Here is a 21,342-nt window from a genome sequence, read left to right as displayed (position 1 = left end):
CCCAGAGAAAGGGGAGGCGAGGTGGGGGAAGGAGAGGACCCTTTCCTTACTGGGCTATCCCGGCCTCACTTTTTCTTGTGTATCTCCCTGGAAATCTCTGCTCCCTCAATATAAGCCCCTAGAATCCTGTGCATCTAAAGCTACTTATTTTTCCCAAAACAGGGCCCTCAGTCCTGGGATAAGTCATCATCCCTGAGTCCTGGGGCAAGGGCCCTCCTCTTTCTCCATTCCTCCTGAGGGAACCCTTAAGACCAGCCACGGGCTCACCTGAACAAAGACAGGGAACACCAGGACTTTGGGGGCCAGGGTGACGTAGGTGCCATAGCTTGAGTGCGTGGCATGCGGCCTCACAACCGGGCAGTTTTGGTAGTTCCCGTGGCCCTTCATGGTCTGCACTGTCTTCATCAGCCGGGACTTCTTCCCCAGGCCTGTGTAGGACTTCCCTTTACTGGGACTCCCTGATTCTGTGAAACAGAGATGGGGGACTATGAGACATTTCCGTCACTCCTGCAAAGGTGTCCCCTCTGTAGAAACAGGGGACACGGACTCATTCCGTCAACAACCATTTTCTGAGCAGCTACTTTGTGCCAGGCCCTGCGCACGATGCTGAAACACAGGGAGGCCTCACATGGGCTCGGGCTTCAAGGAATTCCCTCGCACTCTAGTGAGAGACATTGACACGTGAGCAAGCAAGTCCAGGGCTAGCACAGCGCTGGGCACCACCAGCTATGATGGAGGCAGCACACTCCACCTGCTGACCTAGGCCCCGGATCAGAATTTCCATTTTGGCCTCAGTCTTTTAAAAATCAAGAAATCGCTCATATTTGAAAAATCAGAAGATCTGTCCTCACTGAGCCCACAGTCCCACGTGGAACAATCAGTTGGAGCAGAGTGGTGACCAGCCTGTGTGGCAGGGTACGCGCTCTCCTTAACAGACCCCCACACCATTCCCACTACTCCCTGTACAAGCTCAGCCCAGCCCAATCTGTTTCCTCCCTGCCTGCCCCACAGACAAAAATCCACTCTCTGCAGCAGTGGCAGCGGAGACCAAAGGCTTTCCCAGGATGTACTGGAGTCCTCCCTCTGTAGCCAAAGGAGCTAGAGCAGCCTGGCCCACTCCAGTCAGTCTAGAATAAGGAGTGGCACTTGCTGCCCCAGGTCACAGTAAAGCGCACAAGCTTCGAAGCCAGGTGGTTGTGCTCAAATCCTGCTCCCCTGTTTACCAGCTCAGTGAGCTTGGGCAACTTATTTCACCCTCAGAGTCTTGATTTCCTCAACTGTAACAATAGTGCCAAGCTCACTGGGTTACAGTGAGGATTAAATGAAATACTCTAAGTTCACTTAGAGTCTTTAGAACAGTGCCTGGGACCTAGTAAGTGTGTGATAAAAGTTAGCTGCAAACTCAGTGTTGTTTCGTTGTTGTGATTTCTCCACTTGGAAAAGCAAGTTTGGGAGTCAGGTGCCCCATAGGACTCTGGGAATCCCAGGCCTCACTGTACCCAGGAGGTACTCCGGCTTGGCCACCAACTCACAAATCATTCTAATCATAAGGAGAGAGAGAGAGAAACAGAGAAACAAGACCACCCCCAGGAAGGACAGCAGAGGCTGCAATGGCGGTGGGGGGGGAGGGGTCCCTCTTTAAGGGGACACTGATGGACACACACCCCTCACCCTGAACAAGGGGTGGTGCACACGTTTTTGTTGTTGTTTTTTTGTTTGTTTGTTTGAGATGGAGTTTCGCTCTTATTGCTCAGGCTGGACTGCAGTGGCCGATCTCGGCTCACCACAACCTCCACCTCCCAGGTTCAAGTGATTCTCCTGCCTCAGTCCCCCAAGTAGCTGGGATTACAGGCATGCACCACCACGCCCGGCTAATTTTGTATTTTTAGTAGAGACACAGTTTCTCCACGTTGGTCAGGCTGGTCTCGAACTCCCGACCTCAGGTGATCCACCCACCTCAGCCTCCCAAAGTGCTGGGATTACAGGCATGAGCCACCATGCCCAGCCTGTGCACAGGTTTTTGTTACATTCCATCTAGTAGGCAGAGGGACAAAACAGAAAGTCGCTAAAAAGTCAGGGGTTCCTGGACCAAGCAGGTGGGAGGGAAACTCCAAAGCAGTCAGGCTCCACACACTCCTGGGCCCCTTCTAAGGCATTCCTGCTACTGTATGGGCAACTACCAGGTCCTCACCGACCTGGGTGCCCAGCCTCGGTCCTGGGTGCAGGCTGTCTTCTGCTGCCAGCAGCCCTGGCAGCGAGGGGGGAACCGGTGGCCTGACCCCAGCTATACCTCAGGGAAGCTCCCCACCAACGCGCACCCACAGCCTCGGAGGAAAAACTCACCTCAGAAGGTTTCACACTTGCTTCCTCCTCCCACCCCCAGCCCCTTCTCACCAAGCAAGGTAAGAAAAACAAGTTGACTCCCCCCGTGCCCCTGACAAGTGACCACTGATCATAGACAAATGTGGGGGCAGCGCTCAAACCATGATAATTCAAACCACTTCCTGCCTCTTCTGTGAGTCACGGAGAGAGGAGTAGAATGAGCATGAGCCCCGGATGGGCACAGGAGGAACAGATACAAGGAAGATGTCACAGAGCTCCTTGTCTGATCTGGCCCTACACATCAGTCCCAGAGGGATGTGTGCTGCCAGGCCCTGGACCCTTTGTTTAAAGCACCATCCTGAGTCTCAAGATCATCACTGAATTTGAGTTGGATAAGACACCCGAGCTTGATCACTGACTTCCCAAGTCAGAGACAGTCTGTGTAACCCTGAACAGCTTCCTTCCTTCTCTGAATCAAAGTTTTCTCCACTTTGAAGTGGAGATAATACTGATTGCTGCCTCGCTTGCCCCAGGGCCAGTGGGAGGTTCACATAAGAGACCTGATGGAAAAGAGCTTGGTGGATTGTACCACAGTGTGAGTAGTCAGGGGATTATCACAAATCCTAAGCCTCCAAGTAATCCACCTACCAGGGTTAGTAGAAGGATAGGCAGGGCTGCTGGGTCTCAAACCGTGCTGTGAATGAAACCCCATGACCAGCCCGGATCTAGACGTCTAATTTAACATGGTTAAGCCTACAGCAGAGAAGGCAAAACCATGCAGGACTGACAAGCAGGTGACTGGAGCAAAATAGACCAAAAGTAAAGATGGGTACCATCTGTAAATGCCAAAATCTGGGTCCTGGGCCCCCAGTCTCGGACTTCTTAAAAAATTGATTTCTTCCCTTCTCTGGCCCAGGGGCCCAGGGCTGTCACAGAATCCTCACCAAGGGCCTCACCTGAAGTACCCAACACATAATTCTGCCTTCAGAGAGGAAAAGTCAGCTCAGCCCCATTTTGTAGACAAGGAAACTGAGGTCTGGAATGGTAGGGTGACTGGTCATTTGGCCAGTCAATTATACAGGGCAGGATTAACCCAACCTATGCAGCAGTCATGCCCTTGTGCCCAATCTCCACCCACCCCTGGATAATATGTGGCCAGTGGGAGTGGCTCTGTAAAACTGATTTTTTTTTTTTTTTTTAGAACAGTACAGCTTGCAACCCAGTTACTGAGCTCTGTGAAGGCAAACTCATTTACTTCCCACCTGCTACCGATGTCTGGTCCAAACCCCCATATCACCCTTTTTTCCTCCAACACCTGCTTCACCGACCAAATACAGTAATTACAGGGCTTTGCTCCCAGATTCTGAGGTGAGCCCTGGCAGCCACCCTGCCCTGGCAGTGGCGAATCTGAGGCCAGGTCACCTTTACAGGGCAGGGACAATGCCAAGGGCACCAGCAGCCCTGGGAAACATGCCAACCACAGCCGGGCAGGCACTCTGGGCTCCGGAAGGGCAGCAGACCCTATTCAACTCAGGATGGCTTAACTCTCCCTCCTATTCAACTCAGGATGACCCACCACTCCTGAAGGGCTATCTCTTGGCAGCCCAGCCAGAGGAGGGGGACTAAGAAGCCAGCACCCTGGTGACAGCCTTAACCTCTGGACAATCCCAAGTGTGTTTAAGGGAAATTGTGTGCCCTGAATTTCACCCTTTCCTCTGAATCCTAAAATTGTGAGCTACAAAGACTTGATCCCTGGTAAAGAGTGAAGATTTATTATTATGAAGAATACATAAAGTAAGGTCAGGATCTTAATACAATGCATTCAAAGAGCTAGCATGGTTATTAATATCATCATCATTTCCTCACTTGCCCCTTTCCCCATGGCTTAGATAACTGTGTTCTTGCTGACTTACTATGTATTATACTCTCAGAGGGGAATGAAACATGGATACAGTCTGGGAGCACAGCAGGGAGATACAGAAGTACCTCTCAACTGAGAAGGAATCAACCCCAGACACCAGCCTGTGTGCATGGGCCCACTCCAGGCAGCACACTTCTCCAGCCCCCCTCCTCCACGACCAGACTCCAAAGCCTCAGAGGCAACCCAAGTCGTTCTCCTTCAGTCAGTCACACAACCAAAATTCTACTGAGTATCTGCCATCCGCCAGGCCCTGGGTCCTGCACTGGACCTACAGAAATGAGCCAGGCCCAGGCCTTGACCCTAATGAAGTCCCTACTTAGCAGCGGCATCTCCACTCTAACCTAATGTACCAACCAAAAGCTTTTTAAAAACTCATCATTGATGGAATACTACTCAGCCATAAAAGGGAATGAATTAACGGCATTTGCAGCAACCTGGATGAGATTGGAGACTATTTTTCTAAGTGAAGTAACTCAGGAATGGAAAACCAAACACTGTATGTTCTCAACGATACATGGGAGCTAAGCTATGAGGACGCAAAGGCATAAGAATGATACAATGGACTTTGCAGACTTCGGGGGAAGGGTGGGAGGGGGGTGAGAGATAAAAGACTACGAATGGGGTGCAGTATATTCTGCTCGGGTTATGGGTGCACCAAAATCTCACAAATCACCACTAAAAATCTTACGTAACCAAATACCACTTGTACCCCAATAATCTATGGAAAAATAAAAAATAAAAATAAAACTCATCATTGAATTGCTGTCGGACTTCTCCCTAGAAGGAACACAGATTTATTTTCAACTGACCAGGCTCAACTGCCCAAATGCCCCAGACCGGAGAGAAAGAAGATGTCTTCCATCAGCATCCCTGAGCCTGATGGGAGTGGTTTACACCCGCAAAAGGCACAAGCACTTTTCCAACTACCCCCTAGAAGCATCGCCTTCACACCACTGAGAGGGGAACAGCAAGGAAGCAAGTCTGTGAGTGGCTAAGCAAAAGCCACTGTCAAGGAAGGCGGTCCAGACACCAGATGGACTTCTGAGTCAAAGCTTTCTGGCAGGCACGCGAAGGATCTCATGGAATGCCCAGCCAGCGTCAGCCTCAAGACCAATATCTCAGCCTTCCTGGGAGAAGAAAGTGGTTTTGAGCTCAGCTTCCATCCCTGATCAGGATTTTAAAAGCCAAAGAAGAAGAATCCATCCAGCAGCAGAGACATCTGTGCACTTCAAAGACAGCTACCCTCTGTATAGCATCTCTCAGTATACAGGCAACTACTCATAACCATTCTCTCATGGGATACCCCCAACAACCCTCTGAGGTAGGAATTATTGACCCCATTTTATAAATGAAGAAACTGAGGCTCAGCAAGGGGACAGGAATTTTTTTTTTTTTAGACAGAGTCTCGCTCTGTCACCCAGGCTAGAGTGCAGTGGCATGATCTCGGCTCATTGCAACCTCTGCCTCCCAGGTTCAAGTGATTCTCCTGCCTCAGCCTCCTGAGTAGCTGGGACTATTGGCGCACACCACCACGCCCAGTAGTGATTTTGTATTTTTAGTAGAGACGGGGTTTCACTGTGTTAGCCAGGATGGTCTCAATCTCCTGACCTCGTGATCCACCCACCTCAGCCTCCCAAAGTGCTGGGATTACAGGAATGAGCCACCACGCCCGACCAAGGAGACATGATTTGCTCAAAGTCATATAGCTAGAACTCCAACTCAAGACCTCCCACCTCCACGCTCCCTGACTCCCTTCCATGCAAGCCCAACCACATTGCCTCTGGCACCTAATATATATCGGTTGCTCTGTAAAATTGGATGAATCTCAATTGAATGCCTGAGGCCTGGACACACTGTCTCTCAAAATGCCCTGGTAAGATCCCCTCTCCTCCTTCTCAGTTCTGGCTTCAAGGAAGAAAGACATTGGTTCCGTGAGGGAGAAAAGGTACCACGTGGAAAGAGAGTCTGTGTCGATAGGCTAAGTGACCTGACTCCATTGGAAAGGACTCAGAACTCAGGGGCGGAGGCTGGGCCAGGCCTCAGCTGACCCCTGCTGCCTCTCTGAGCTAGGAGGGCACAGCAGCAGCAGGAGACTCACCTTCGGGGATGGTATCCTCCTGGTACACAGGCCGGAGCAGCTGCAAGGGAAAGACAGGAAAACCACCTCAGCCCCAGGAACAGGGCAGGACAGCCCAGGAGGCTGCTGGACACGGGGGCCCCAGGGGAGAGGAAGTGGAGCACCTCAGGGCACAAGAGAAAAACAGCAGTTCTGGTAACCAGCTGAGGGAGGAGGCTGGGAGAGAACACAAAATCCCAGAATATTCAAGTTGAAAGAGGCTTTATGGGTCATGAAGCCTAACCCCTTGGCAAGTCCCCAACTTCCTTTACAGCAGCTGGTTCCAAAGTGCATTCTAGGGAACACTGGAATGGTAAGACGGTACCAACCACGCCCTAAAGTGTGCCCCCATTAGGCAAGTTTGGGAAATGCGGTGTTATTTGGTTGACACCACCTGCTGTAGTACAGGATGCCAGCAGAGCCTCTACTAGGCTCCTTTGCATTGAGAATCTCCTAGATGAGGAAGAGAGTACAGGATATGTCGCAAGCTTATTTGACCTCAGAACACCTTTTTCCCAGAGCATCTCATGGGACTAATGTTTTGGGGAGCGCACTCCATCATCCCACCATGCAATCATGCAGTGTCTGCTTTCATACCTCCTATGATGGGGGCTCACCACCTACCAAGGCAGCCCTTTCCACTGGGGAAAAGCACAGGCTGGTAGAAAGCTCTTCCTTCTGTGAGTTGAAATCTTCCAGCCTGTGCATGCCCTGGTCTTGGATCTGTGCCCTGAGGCCACATAGACCCATCTGTCCTCTCTACCAAGAACAGCCTTGCAGAAGGCAGAGCTAGCACATACCCCATCTCCTTGCCCAACATCGCAGCCCCTCACAGGCTCCTCATCACACAACTTTGGGTCTTCAAGTCTTCCTGGCCTCCCACAGGGACCCAGTGCCCTTCACCTTCCCCACACCAGCTGTCCGTACCTGGCTCCCAGGATTCAGCGGGGCCAGGATGATGTAGTTGGGGTCGGTGGGGGCAGTGGCACGGGACAGTGCAGGCAGGGTGTGCTGGCCCCCGCGCTTGGCCACCTCGGTGTAGCGCTCCCAGCCGCCGAGCAGCAGCCCATCAGAGCTGTCACATACCAGGTGGCAGCTGTGGCGCTGCTCGGGCCGTGCCTGGACCCCATGGGTGCAGTTCTTCTCCCGTTTGTTGGGGGGTGACTGGAGGTCATGTGTCGACTTGCAGGAGGCCCGCCGCAGGACCCCGCCATCTGGTCCTGGCTTGACCTGGGGGACCATGCGCCACACGAGTAGGATGATCTCACTGGGGCAGCTCCTGGAAGGTGGGGGATCACACAGACAGGTTGAGCCTGGGGAAAGCCAGTATCAGCCAGAGTGAGGGCCCACACGGTAGAGAGGATGATGGGGGAAGAGGAGGCAGACACCAGGGGGGGAAGCCCCCAGTGTCAGGGCAGGAAGGGATACAAGAAGCCATTTAAAGAAGAGACAGCAAATGGGTCACCTAGGTCAATTCCTATTGACGGGCAGTGGTTGAGAAGGACCCTGAGGCCAGGCCAGGTTCAACAGGAAAGAGTTCCATACTCAATCCATGATGCTTATCAAAAGCAAGATATAAGCAAGTAAAGCTAGCAGGTCACCTAAGCGCAAGCCCTCATCTGGTTATTCCAGAAGCAGACCTAAAATGGGGCCATCGGGGTTTTACCCTAGAGGATCAAAATTTGGGAGACTCCAATATTTTCAAGAATTTTTTTTAATTGTGCAATTGAAACATTTGCAACATCTTCATGTCCTTAAATAACAAATGGGCTTAGCTCTTAGGTAGCAAAAATAATTAGCTAAAGCAGAAAGCAACCTCCTGGTGCCCTGTCCTGAACCACAGAGTCTGAGAGCATCTTCCCTGCTGTTTGCTCTGGAATCCAAAAGTGCTCTGAGCCTGAGCCTTCCATTCTCAGGCCAAGAAACAGATTCCTTGAAGAGCAAAAGGAATTGCCTGCTCACAGCTAGGCAAAAGAGGGAGCAGCAAGAGCTGGGCCAGGCAAGGCAGTGTGCCCAGGGGTGGGGAGAGAGTGCCATCAGCCCGAGGCCCCAGGCCACCCGCTGTCCCCTGTCACCGGATCTCGTGGGCCAGCTCCACACATTTCCAGTGCTCCACAGGCCTCTCGTTCAGCTGCAGCACCGTGTCCAGCTGCTGCAGCCCTGCCCGTTCCGCCGGACCCCCTGCAGGGACAAAGAAAAGCCATTCAGGGGCCCCTGAAGCCTAGGGCCCCTGAAGCCTAAGACCCCTTCAAAGGATCTGGAGTCCTTTGCTGCCATGGTGACCTCAGACAAGGACCTCCCTCTTTCTCTAAGTTTCTTCATCCGTGAAATGAGGGACTGAACTTGGTGCCTCTCAAGAGCCTTGAAAGAAGGCATCCCTTTGCCTTCCCTTCTCCCTGCTTGCCTCCCCTACTGCTGGCTTACCTCTCTGCAGTCCACCCTTCCACCCGGGCCCTTACCCCTCCCCAGGGCCTCCTACCCCATTGAGAACCTTCCCTGGGGCCAGGCTCCCACACTACATTCATTCCTTCTCTGCCAATCATTGTGCACAAACCTCATGCCCACCCTTGTGTAGGCACTGGAAACACCCTGACCACTGAGCCCTGGCTTCTGTCTTTGAGATGCTCACTCTGTGATTAAGAGAAATCTTCATTTGTGAAAAGTAGGGAAGGATGGCTCTTTTTAAGTGCTGATCAGGCTCTGGATAGGATACGAAACAGCTTCAAATAGAGTTCACAAATGACTCTCATTTTCCCTTGCAGCCATTGCTGAAAATATAGGTTTAGTTCCTGTTCAAACTGATTGGGAAACAAAATATAAAAACCTATTTTCATTTTGATAAAAACAACAAAAAAAAAGCGGGCATATTTTCATAAATGGCAGTTTCATCTACGGTCACTTAAAAATATTATTCTTTTCATTTTGAAAAGCCAGGACACTTTGCTCCAGTTTGGGGCTCCCCTTTTAGTTCCAGCCTATGTTTGCAAAGCCCACATGTGTGGTGGGCAAGTGGGGCTGGCATCCCCCTGTCACTCACTTACCAGAATCCACGGCCTGGACTCGGACTGGAGAGTCGCAGCAGATGGTGAAGCCAAAGCCGTCCTTTCCCCTCGGGATGGTGATCTAGGACACAGCCCTGCCCAGTCACTGCCAGAAGCTGGAGGCTCTTGCCTCTACCCCAAGGTCAGGAAGCCCACAGCCCACCCCTGCCAAGAGCCACCCTCCTCTCCAAGGGAACTGGAGCCACAAAGGAGCTAGCCAGCCCCTCAGTGTCCCTATCTCAGCCCAGACAACTTGAGCACTGGGTTGTGGGCCAAGCAGGAAGGCCCAAAGCGCAGCAGGTAAACCCAGGCTGATGTGGGGAGGGCCTGGGATGGACAAGGTCTTGGAAAAGCAAACTTTGCCATCCTGAGCCCCAGCAGCCCCAGCCCTTGATCCAAGGGCCCGCCAGCACTGCATGACTCAGCCTCACCTTTGATCCACTGTTTTCCTGGCTCCCTTCTTCCTTTCTCACAGAGGTTCACAGAGCGTTAGCCTGGGCCGGGCCCTGTGCTAAGGGCCCAAAGACAAGGCCAGCCTGTCTTTGCCTTGTCCTCCCAGAGCACAGGGGAGGAAACACTGGGACACACTCACTCCATCTCAGGCCAAGGGTCAGAGGAAGAGAGCTGGGGTTCTGGGGGCCAATCTGTGGCCAGGGCCCCAAGGCATCCCATGAGGACTTCCAGGTAAGGTCACAGATAGGCTTCCTGGCTGAACCTGAACTAGCCACTGACTCATGTGCCTGCTGAGGCCCATGTGCTTGACAGGTCCACAACTCCTACTTTCAGAAGTCCATGAGAGGGCCTTGCCATCTGGATGTTCTTTTCAAACTGGCACACAATTATTGAGCTCCTATAGCATGCCAGGCTCTGTGGATATACAGAGGCATGCAGCCTTGGTCTCTGGTTCCCAGAGGAGCACGAGGGTACACAAACCTCTCCAGAGTGAAGCAGGGCACAGCGGGCACTAAAGCAAAGCAGGAGAACTGGGCCATTCTCAGTCCTTGATGCTCCGACTATGGACGCCATGCTTGGCACATGGTAGGAACTCAGCAGAGGCTAATGCAGGGAGGACAGCCTGGCAGTGTCCCACACACAGGAGGATGTAGGGTGGTCTGCCAGCCCATTCCGGCTGCTAAAGGCAGCACAAATCAGAAAAGGGATTCAAGGGGTCCCGAGAGACCCCCTAGAGAAACTGGGACTTGGGGTGGGCCCTGGTGAGGCACAGGGAAGGGTGTCCCAAGCAAGTTGAGAAAAAGGCCAGCTCAGCAAGCTTGGAAAAGGTCAAGGGCACAAGCCTTGTCAGGAGACTTCTGTCTCCTTCCTTTGAGGGTTGTCCCTGCAAGACTAGGCACCTGCACTCATTCACCTACCCACCATCCCAGGGCCAGGCATGAGGAAGGTGAGTGGGAGGGGGCTCAGAGTGACCAAGGGCCTTGGAAGCTGCAGGGACCTCTGAGGCTCTGCTTCCCACCAGCCCCGGGCCTGGATTCAAAGTGAGTTTGTAAAACAGGAAATCTGACAGACAAGGGGAAGGGGGAGGAGGCAGGAAAATACCCCGTTCCCATAAGAATTCTGGGAAAACACGCAGCTAAGACAGGAAGAGAAAAAAATGGAAAGAAAGAAAGAAAAACAAACGCGGGTACGAGTGTGGAAAGGTGGGGGAAAGGAGCAGCCACTAGTTGCCGGGCCTGCCTGAGGCCAGGGAAGACGCCAGGGGCCTGGCCCCCTCCATGGAACCAGCGGGGATTTTTTAGGGGCCTCACAAGCCAACCCTCAACCCAAGCACAAGCTGAGGTCCCAAAGCCTATCCAGCACTTCCCCACCCCTACCCCATCCAGGGCCAAAGCCCCCTGCATAGAAAACCCATCCCAGCACCCTGGGCTCTGGATGGCCAGTTATGGGGCAGTAACTGGAGAGTGGGGTCTGGGGAGGAGTGTGCTCCAAGAAAACAGCCTCCTCCTCCCACACCCAGACCCCACATCCAAGCAGGACTGTGGGCTGGGGCCCCTCACCCTCCTGGGCACCAGCTTAAGAAGTGCCAGCCCAGACCACAGTCCAAGCCAATTGGGAGTGTGGAGGAGGGGAAGAGGAGAGGGTGCCGGGAGGCAAGCTCACCTCCTAGCTCGGAGGAAGCAGAATTACACTCTGTCCACCATGATCACTGACCACATTGAGAGGGTAGTGTCCAAAGAACCTGACCATCCCTGCAGCCCCTAGGGGAATGAGTATGCCCATTTTACAGACAAGGAGATAAGACTCGAAGTGCCACCCCCTCCACCCTCCGGCTGTCAGCCCTGCTCTGACCAGGAGGTGAAAGGAGCAGCCCTGCCCCGAGGCCTTGGCGGCTTCTGACAGAGCCTATCCTTCCTGCGGGTGGTTCTCGCTCTTTCCTGTCCAGGGCAGGAACAGCCACTGCTCCCAGGTCTCACCCATGCCAGCCCCTTACTTCTGCTCTCCTGCCTAGTTTCTGCTCCTGTCCTGCCTAGACTGTAATCCCCAAATTCTGCCATGTATTAAACACCTCCTAGATAAACATGCACAGCAGACACTGAGCCAGGCTCTTCACACACATCATCCTATTCACTCCCATGGCACCATCGCTGGATTTCATTATCCTATTTTACTGACTAGGAGATAAAGGCTCAGAGAGGAACAGTGACTTGCTCAAAAGCCACAGCTAAAGAGGAACAGAGCTAGATTTGAGCTCAGACCTGACAAAAAGCTTGCTGCTCTCAATTCTGCACTGGTTTCTAACACAGAAACCATCTTGAACTCTTTAGTCCCTGAGCCCTAGGTCCAGCCCACAATTGCTCCTGGCCCCACTCTGACAGCCAGCATGCCCAGTCTTCTAGCCCATAGCCCCAGGGTGACCAAGGACTACTAGATGTCCCACCCAGTGCTCTCTCTGTCTCACCACTCTGCCATCCAGATGCTAGTGTCGAAGGGGCTGCTTTTCCCAGCCCCATGAGGGCAGGAAACACAGAGTGGGGCCTGAAGGGCAGAACCTGAGAGCGGGGGAGGGCTAGAGAGAAAACACTGGGTCCCCTAGCAGGCAGGTGGGGGGGCAGGGACCCCTCTGGGCATCTCCCTGGGACCTAAGCACTGCCAGTCAGAGGAGTCAAGACCCACAGTCCAATCTGGTCATTAAAACAAATAGAGGGGCTTCTCTATGTGACTTTTTAAAATCAGAACAATTTCAGAACTCCCTTCCAGATTAGATATCACTTGCCTTCACCATCCCTAACCCCATTCCTATTTTATGAGAAAAAATGGCCCATCACAGTTCTAGAAGAGGCTCAGGGGGGCTAATGGGATCATAATGGCCCTGTCTGCCCCCTTTCTAAGACCGGAGGCTAAGAGGCCAAACCCTCACTGTAAAGTTGGACTCCAAAGCCAAAGGAATCCTGAGCCATAGTGAGGCATCAGCAGTAGGGGAGAGGAAAGTTATACATATGTACATATACACGAAAACACCCGATCTCACGTATGAGCACACGCCAACACACACGCACAGGGGGCAGAATGGGCACTGCTGTCCTGTCAGAAGCAGGAAAAGTTAGCAAAAATACAAACTCCGCTCCCAGCTGCTCAGCAACCATGGCATTTTCAATCTCACACCCACAGACCCTCCCCAGATAAAAAGAACAGAAAGCTAGCTGGATTATCTCACCAAAAACACCACCCAGCCAGTGGTTAGGACTCCATACAGAGCTGGGCCCTAAAGGGGCCTTGGGTCCAGCTCCTGTCTCTATCCTCCTCCCCATATCCAAGTGAGCCTGCAGGGAGCAGGAGGGGTCAAAGAAGACCTTGTGGGGAGCGAGATCCTTCTCAGATGGTCCCTCTACCCCTATCCCTAAACACCCCACAGGCTCCCCACAAGAGGCCAAGCACCCACCTGGCGGTAGCGGCGCTCCGAGCACACCTTGCAGAGCCCATTGAAGCGGTTCATGGCTGCGGGTCCTGCCTTGGCTGCCGCCCCATGAAAACCCAGCTCTCCCCCAGCAGCGGGAGCCCGCACTGGACCCGTCAGCCTGGCATGAGCACCCTGGGAAGCCCGCCCCACAGAAGAATGGCAGGAAATCACCTCTCACCTCCCCAAGCCCTGTCTGTGCTGTGTGCCTCTGCACGATAAGCCCGAAGGCTTCCTGAAACCTCAGAATGACAAGGAAGAGGGAGAGTTTTATATTAAAATTCCTGTCAACTAGTTAGTATTCCCCGGGCCCGGCGGGGAGAGGGCGCCTTTGTTCTGGCTGCATTCTCCGCCATGGGCCACTTTGTGATTCCAATGTTCTCACAAACACCCCTTACTGGAGGAGAACCCAGGCAGAAAACGTGGCTGCTCTATAACAACGCCTCCTCCCCCTGCAAGTCCCAGGGACCCTGCTAGAAATCCAGGAGACTACCCCAGTCTAAAGAATCCAAGGATACCTTGCGGGGGTTGCACTCACAGACATCCCATCTCAAGACAGGTAACATAAAACATTTGGAGTCTGAAGACCTGCCTGCCACTTGGAAACTACTTAAAAGTCAGTTTCGGCCAGGCGCGGTGGCTCATGCCTATAATCTCAACACTTTGGGAGGCCGAGGCAGATGGATCACTTGGGGTCAGGAGTTCAAGATCAGCCTGGTCAACATGGTAAAACCTTGTCTCTACTTAAAAAATACAAAAATTAGCTGGGCATGGTGGCAGGCGCCTGTAGTTCTAGCTACTTGGGAGGCTGAGGCAGGAGGCCTGTGGAGTGTTCAGGGATGGGGTAGAGGGACCATCTCAGAACAGGACCCAGGAGGCAGAGGTTGCTGTGAGCTGAGATCATGCCATGGTACTCCAGCCTGGGTGACAGAGAAACAGTCTGTCTCAAAAAAAAAAAAAGTCAATTTATTTGTCCTTTGTCCATGGAAGTGGGTTGCTGTCAGGATCTGGTGATACATGGACCATAAAGTCAAATGTGGAAGGGATTTCCAGGTCATCAGACAACCCAGCATCCTCATCTTACTGACAAACAAACTGAGGCCTGGAGAGGTTATGGTCAAACAGCAGGGCAGTGTGGGGCTAGGACCAGAACCTGGGTCCTATTTCTTGCCTGGCAGTCCCAGGATAGCATCCTGCAGAGCAGCGCATGGTGAGCCCAGCTGCTTTTGCCCATCTCAGAGCCCCTGGGGAAGCCCAGCCACACACTCAAGTCCTTGATGACAGAGTGTTCCTTGGTTCAACCCAGCTTTGGTTGCTGTGTGACTGTGGGCAGGTCACCCAGGTTTCTGGGCCTCCATCTCCCCACCTGCACAGCACAGGAGCTGAAGAGCTGGCCTCTGGGGGCTCTCCCCCGGTCCCAACCAAGCCTCTGAGAAGCACACCCTCTTTGCTGAGTCCCACAGACATCTCTGAGCACATAAGTTCAGGAAAATCCAGTGCACCTCAGAACAAGGGGCTCAGGGCCTGTGTGCAGAATCCAGCATGCAGCAGGACTTTACAAGCCACCAAGAAACCTGTGATGTTGGAGGAAGCAAACTTATGGTGTTGATGCCCATGTAATTTCCATGAATCACGAGGGAGGCCCCCTGATCACCATCCTCTCTGTGCTTGGCAAGTAGAAGGAGAGGAGGAAAGGTCTTTGCAGTTCCCCACAGAAGCCAGAGGAAAGCTTTTCAACTAATGAAACCACAGAAAACAAACCTGACAAGTTACTCCTGGCAAGTTTCTCTGTCTAACCCAGTCGCAGCTAGACACATGTGCCAGGTAAACTGAAATTACTTAAAACTAAAGTTGACACTCAGTTCCCCGGTCACACTAGCCACTAAGTGCTCAATAGCCACAGGTAGCAGGTGGTCACCACACTGGCCAGCACAGCTCTAGACTGCTCCATGGGGCAGGGCCTTAGACAGGTCCAGAGCTGCATCCCAGCACCCAGCACAGGGCCCAGCCTACATAGGTGGAAATATTTAATGAATGATGAATGAGTGAATGACTTGAGTCAGTGAACGTGAAAATGTTTGGTAGATTGTAATATGCCGATATTGTGTAATATGTAAGATACTATTAGGAACTACAGCAATGTCTTATATTCCCAGCTAGGCCATGCACAGGAGGCAGTGTGCCACAGCACACTGAAAAGGTGGCCAGCCCTCACTCAGAGCCTGCCTTCACCACCTGCCAGCTGTGTGGCCACAGAGGGGGCCTAATGCTCTGAACCATGTATGTCCCTCTCATCTGTGAGATGCGGAAGTAACAGCTGCCTTAGAGCGGGCAGTGAAGATTAGGTAACAGCACCTGGTATACAGGGGCTAATGAATTGCTGGGAGTTTGTTTCTCCTTTTTTTTTTTTTTTTTGAGATGGAATCTCGTTCTGTCGCCTAGGCTGGAATGCAGCGGTACAATCTCGGCTCACTGCAACCTCCACCTCCCAGGTTCAAGCGATTCTTCTGCCTCAGCCTCCCAAGTAGCTGGGACTACAGGTGCACACCACCACGCCTGGCTAATTTTTGTATTTTTAGTAGAGACAGGGTTTTACCATATTAGCCAGGCTGGTCTCGAACTCTTGACCTCAAGTCATCTGCCCACCTCAGCCTCTCAAAGTGCTGGTATTACAGGCATCAGCCACCGTGCCTGGTCCTTTTTTTTTTTTTTTTTTTCAATTGAGACAGAGTCTTGCTCTGTCACCCAGGCTGGAGTGCAGTGGCATGATCTCAGCTCACTGCAACCTCCGCTGCCTGGGTTCAAGTGATTCTCCTGCCTCAGCCTCCCAAGTAGCTGGGACTACAGACGCCCAGCACCATGTCTAGCTAATTTTTTTGTATTTTTAGTAGAGACAAGGTTTCACCATGTTGGCCAGGCTGGTCTTGAACTCCTGACCTCAGGTGATCCGCCCACCTCGGCCTCCCAAAGTGCTGGGATCACAAGCGTGGGCCACCACACCTGGCCAAGTAATTCCCTCTCTCACTTGTTAAGGAAAACCGTAGATCCCCTGCCATGCCCTGCAAAGAGATGGAATGACTTTCGGAGAATTCTCCCAACTCCTTATGTGAAAAAGGCTCCTTTCCAGACTTGAAGCCCTAATAGAGTTAGAACCCCTTGGTCTCAGGTTCAGAATCGCAGCTGCCCCCTGACATCAAGCAGGCCTAACCTGGGAGGGTGATTCGGCCTCAGTCCCAGGTGAAGCAGGGGGCCGAGAAGTCTGTGGGAAGGGGAGGACTCGGTTTCTAAAGGCCCAAAGTTAGTAAGATCCAGATGCTTGCATTTCCAGAGGTGGGGGCCTGGCCATTTCCCCACCCCTGCCACAATCATGGATACCCCGAGAAGAGCATTTATTTCCTGTAATACACCTCAGGAAAACCAAGAAATTATTCCTTCTGAGTACATGACTTGCTGAGTTTCAAGCACCAAATGCTGCCCCTTTAGGGGTTTCCCGGGCCCAAGGGCTGTCAAGGAGCAGATCCAGCTCCTGGAGCAATGCCCTAGCTTGTCCCCACCTACCTTTAGTTTCTTCCCATTCTCAGTGTCCCCACCTCCTGGCATTCTCAGCAGCGGGTCTGGAAGGTGACAGAGCAGAATCAGAAAACTTCTGGTGGCAGAGAAGTCTCCCCTCCTCGGACCACCCAGAGGACAGCGCTGGGAAACAGGCCCATGGGGCTGCCCAGGGCCACTCCTGGCCTCAGGATGTGGGGACACCTGAGGCTCAATCCAGACAGGGACTCAGGAGCCAGGGCTGCATGTGGGAAAGGCAGAACATGGAAAAGGGTCATGAAATCCACATTCTGAGCCTTAGGAATCATGGCAGGACCTAAACGCCCTGTCTGTAGAGGTGGGTATCCCAAGATGAGCAAGGCAGCCTGGGGGATCCCTGAGACATGGAGCTGGGAAGGAGCCACTGGGGAAGCATAAAGTACCCCACAAGCGAGGGAGCTAAACCACATGGGGTCAGACCATAGCCTCTACAATAAAAGTCCAACCAGATAAACAGTGGAGGCATGGGCAAGAGGCTGCCTGCAGCCTGCACTCTAGCAAGTGCTCCTGAGAAGTCCCTGCACCCAGCAGGCTGATAGCATTCTCAGTAGCAGGGGCCACCAAATACCAGTACTGATGCCACTATGCAGGAAAGGAGGGAGGGGGCAGGTCCTGGGAAGGGAAGCTGAAGGGGGTGTGCAGGTACCTCTCAGCGGCCGCAGTCGCCGCCTGGCCACCTTCAAGTGCTTGGTCCGGCCCAGGTGCTCCCCTAGGAGGTAGTACCAACCACTGATCTCCTGTCACGAGAGAAGGAATGGCACGCTCAGACACAGGAGGCAGAAGCACAGGTCAGGCAGCCACCAATCCCCCTCCAAAAGTAGCCACTGGACACCCTCCCACAGGAGAGACAGACTCTCCAGCCTTCCTGGCCCCGAGCTGCCATGCCTGCACCTCCAGGAAGACTTCCGTGATGCTCAGGGCAGATCTGGCTCTCCCCTCTGCCAAATTCCCACAGCCTCTTATCCCTGGAGGACAACCATCTACTTGCCTGTCTCCCCCACTAAGTTGTGCACAGGCTCTTTGATGTGCCTCACACTATGCCTGGTATACAGTAGGAGCCATATTTGTTGACAGAACAGAAGTGAAGGAGTGAAAGAGGGATGGAGAGACCAAAAGGCATCCTGTGGCTCCTGAGCAGTCTCCAGGGGGAACATCTTTTCTAGGAGGATGAAGCCAAGTCTGCAGTCAAGAGAAGCTCTAGACCGGGCGCGGTGGCTCACACCTGTAATCCCAGCACTTTGGGAGGCCGAGACAGGTGGATCACCTGAGGTCAGGAGTTTGAGACCAGCCTGGCCAACATGGTGAAACCCCATCTCTACTAAAAATACAAAAATTAGCCAGGCGTGGTGGCAGATGCCTATAATCCCAGCTACTCAGGAGGCTGAGGCAGGAGAATTGCTTGAACCTGGGAGGCGGAGGTTGCAGCGAGCCAAGATCACAACACTGCACTCCAGCCTGGGCAACAGAGTGAGACTGCATCTCAAAAGAAAAAAAAAAGAGAGAGAGAGAAGCTCTTTAGGACTCACATGCAGGATAAAGGGTCCTCAGCCACCCACCCCAGGACAAAAATCTGCGTGGCAGGCCATGCCACAAGCCACCAGGACATTTCCAGGGATGTGCAAAAGGAGTGCTCCCCACCCTCCACCTTCCAGTTTGGGGAGTCCAGTGCAGCATAGAAATTGATAAGGGACCGGTGACCCAGAGCTAGGAGTCTTGGGTCCCAAAGAGTCCTCCTCCAGCCTGAAGGAAAGCTCCACAGAGGATGGTGCTGCTCACTCCATCCTTGAGCACCTGTTAGGCCCAGAAGTATCAGGCCTGGTAGACACATGAAGAGGACCCCTGGAACGGACCATGGGTGCACCTGGCCCTCATCTTCTGGGGCAGGCCCAGGAGTGCTCTGGGCCCCAAGGGATCTGCCAGTGTCTTCAACAGCAGACACCAGACTCAGAGCCTCCTGGGAAGACTTGGGGCTGCCTAACAAACTGCTCTTTGGCAAGACAAACCAAGAAGGGGACCCAAACTCTCAGCTAGGCAGGTAATAAACACAGTGCTGCTATGCAGGCCACCCCACAGGGCACCTGTCTCAGTGGGGCACCATCTCACAGAGAGAAGCCCTGCCCAAGAGCTGACAGAGAAACTCTGCCTGTACCAGCCCCGGCCTAGTTGGGATGATCCTGACAGAAGCATCCCTAGGACCCACCTTGTCTGGAGTCAGGAGAGACTTCACCCCAAAGCTCATGCAGCCAATGAGTCCACTCTGTCTGGGAGAACAATTGAGACTTGAGTCAGCACTTTTTTCTGGGCTCTATCGGGGGGTCCATTATCAAGTATAGCATGGGTTTGCCTGATGCACTGTGGTTTACAAAGCTCTTTACCCACATCATCTCATTTGATCCTTCTGACTCTGTGAGGCAGGATAGAGAGGAGCTATTATCTCCATTTTACAGAGGGAAAAATGGAGACTCAGAGTTGGTCCCTTTCCCAAGGTCACAGGACAAGTTCAGCACTCCCTCTACCAAACACAGAAGCTCAGCGGTACTTCATGAGTTTTAACCGTTCTGGTGCTGGGTAGATCTGAAGAGCTGGTCCCCACAGGGAACCTCCTTGCCCACATCATTGGTGATGCTCAGTGGAAGAGAACAGTTATGGGACCTCAAGCTCAAGAAGTTCTGTCTCAGGTCCAGGAAGGAGCTGAGCAGTTCTTAGATGGCTACAGATCAAGGTCCAAACCAACCTGACACAAAAGCTGCTGAGACCAATCTGACCTGGCCGCCAGCAGGACAGGTAGGCATGGGCCAGGGTCAGGCCTCATGGGGATGTCAGACTATGGTGAGGGGCTAAATTCAATCTTCTTGGTTAAAAAGAATTCACAGCTGGGCACGGTGGCTCACGCCTGTAATGCCAGCACTTTGGGAGGCATAGGCAGGCAGATCACTTGAGGTCAGGAGTTTGAGAACAGCCTGGCCAACATGGTGAAACCCTGTCTCTACTAAAAATACAAAAATTAGCCCTACGTGGTGGTGCATGCTTATAATCCTAGCTACTCAGGAGGCTGAGGCAAGAGAATCACTTGAAACCAGGAGGTGGAGGTTGCAGTGAGCCAAGGTCACACCACTGCACTGCAGCCTGGGTGACAGAGCCAAGACTCCATCTCAAAAAAAAAAAAAAAAGAAGAAGAAGAAGAATTCAGAGTTCCTGAAGAATGTCCACCATTGAGGCTCAATGTCCAATAATCAGGGACTAAGAGTTGGCAGCTTTTAATAATGATGGCATGGGCCAGGTGCAGTGGCTCACACCTGTAATCCAGCACTTTGGAAGGCATCACTTGAGCCCAGGAGTTTGAGACCAGCCTGGACAACAAAGGGAGACACCATCTCTACAAAAAATTTTTAAAATAGCAGGGCATGGTGGCATGAGCCTGTAGCCCCAGCTACTGAGGAGGCTGAGGTAGGAGGATCACTTGAGCCTGGGAGGTCAAAGCTGCAGTGAACTGTGATTGTGTGTTACTGTTCCTCCCTCTTGGGAAGTGGCCAAGTCAGCACTAACAGGAGGCAGTTGCAGCAACAGAGCAAGACACTGTCTCAAAAAAATAATAATGATAACATCAATTAATATTAATAAAGTCCAAAAATATCTTGATATTGTTAGAGAAAAGGAAGTTTACAAAGCTGTAAATTTAATGAGTAATGTGAGTTTAATGAGAAAGACACCCACAAAAATACTAACAATGGTCATATCTGGTAGGTGGGATTACTAGGGGTTTAATTTTCCTTTATGGGTTTTCACTGCTTGCATAGGGAACAAGTACCCTTTTTATAATCAGGAGGAAAAAAAAGACAGTATCAATATACTTTTAAGGACTTTTATTGTGCCACATCCTGTTCTATCCTGACAGTAAGAGTTTTTTTTTTAATGTTATCTTTCTGTTCTCTCTCTTACCCCATCCTCAACTTGGACTAATTCATAGGTTGGTTTAATAACTATTAATCAAGAAACATCGTGGATATTTAGGCTGGAGCATAACCCTGGAGGCTGGCTTCAATAGCTGAAGGACCCACATAGCTGAGAGATTTGGCATGTCCTATGGAAGGCACAATATCAAAACCAAAGATGGAACAGGCTGCTGGATAGGTAGTAAACTCCCTAGAGATGCGTTTTCCAAAACCTGGTCTAAGGGGGCCTGAGCTAGAGCAGTGGTTCTATCCAGAAGTGTACCACAAAACCACCTGAACAGCCTGTCTGAGGTATATGCTCCAGGACTTCTTCCTGAGAACCCAAAATTAGTTGGTCCAAGGTGGGGTTCGAGCATGGGAGCCTGGAGAAAGCTCTCCAGGGTATCCTGCCAAGCACCCACTTATGCCTGCCCCAGTCAAAGACCAGTGATCTAGAAGGTCTCAATAAAGACATATTGTTCAGATTCTCCAGAAAGCGTGGCAGCTTACCA

The 21,342-nt window shown here is 52.2% G+C and overlaps 1 protein-coding gene across 9 annotated transcripts in view; it reads right to left on the bottom strand.

Moving 5' to 3' along the window:
• RGS3 (regulator of G protein signaling 3) overlaps positions 1-21,342 on the bottom strand; it is a 152,929-nt gene that overhangs the window by 82,954 nt on the left and 48,633 nt on the right. For 5 of the 9 annotated variants that reach the window (XM_063696667.1, XM_031014559.3, XM_004048491.4 and 2 more), the window contains 8 exons: positions 19,099-19,159; positions 17,545-17,635; positions 16,869-16,924; positions 9,401-9,482; positions 8,435-8,540; positions 7,287-7,638; positions 6,342-6,381; positions 268-464 (listed from right to left, as the gene is read on the bottom strand). In XM_063696667.1, coding sequence (XP_063552737.1) covers positions 268-464; positions 6,342-6,381; positions 7,287-7,638; positions 8,435-8,540; positions 9,401-9,482; positions 16,869-16,924; positions 17,545-17,635; positions 19,099-19,159 — 985 coding nt within the window. Of the gene's footprint in view, positions 1-267; positions 465-6,341; positions 6,382-7,286; positions 7,639-8,434; positions 8,541-9,400; positions 9,483-13,295; positions 13,568-16,868; positions 16,925-17,544; positions 17,636-19,098; positions 19,160-21,342 lie in introns of those variants that run through there. The other 4 variants (XM_063696669.1, XM_019033928.3, XM_063696670.1 and 1 more) reach the window with 4 other exon arrangements.

This window comes from Gorilla gorilla, chromosome 13 (assembly GCF_029281585.2).
Source record: "Gorilla gorilla gorilla isolate KB3781 chromosome 13, NHGRI_mGorGor1-v2.1_pri, whole genome shotgun sequence".
Classification (NCBI taxonomy): Eukaryota; Metazoa; Chordata; class Mammalia; order Primates; family Hominidae; genus Gorilla; species Gorilla gorilla.
The sequence above is the reverse complement of the archived record's forward strand: the minus strand, read 5'-3'. Positions and strand labels throughout refer to the sequence as shown.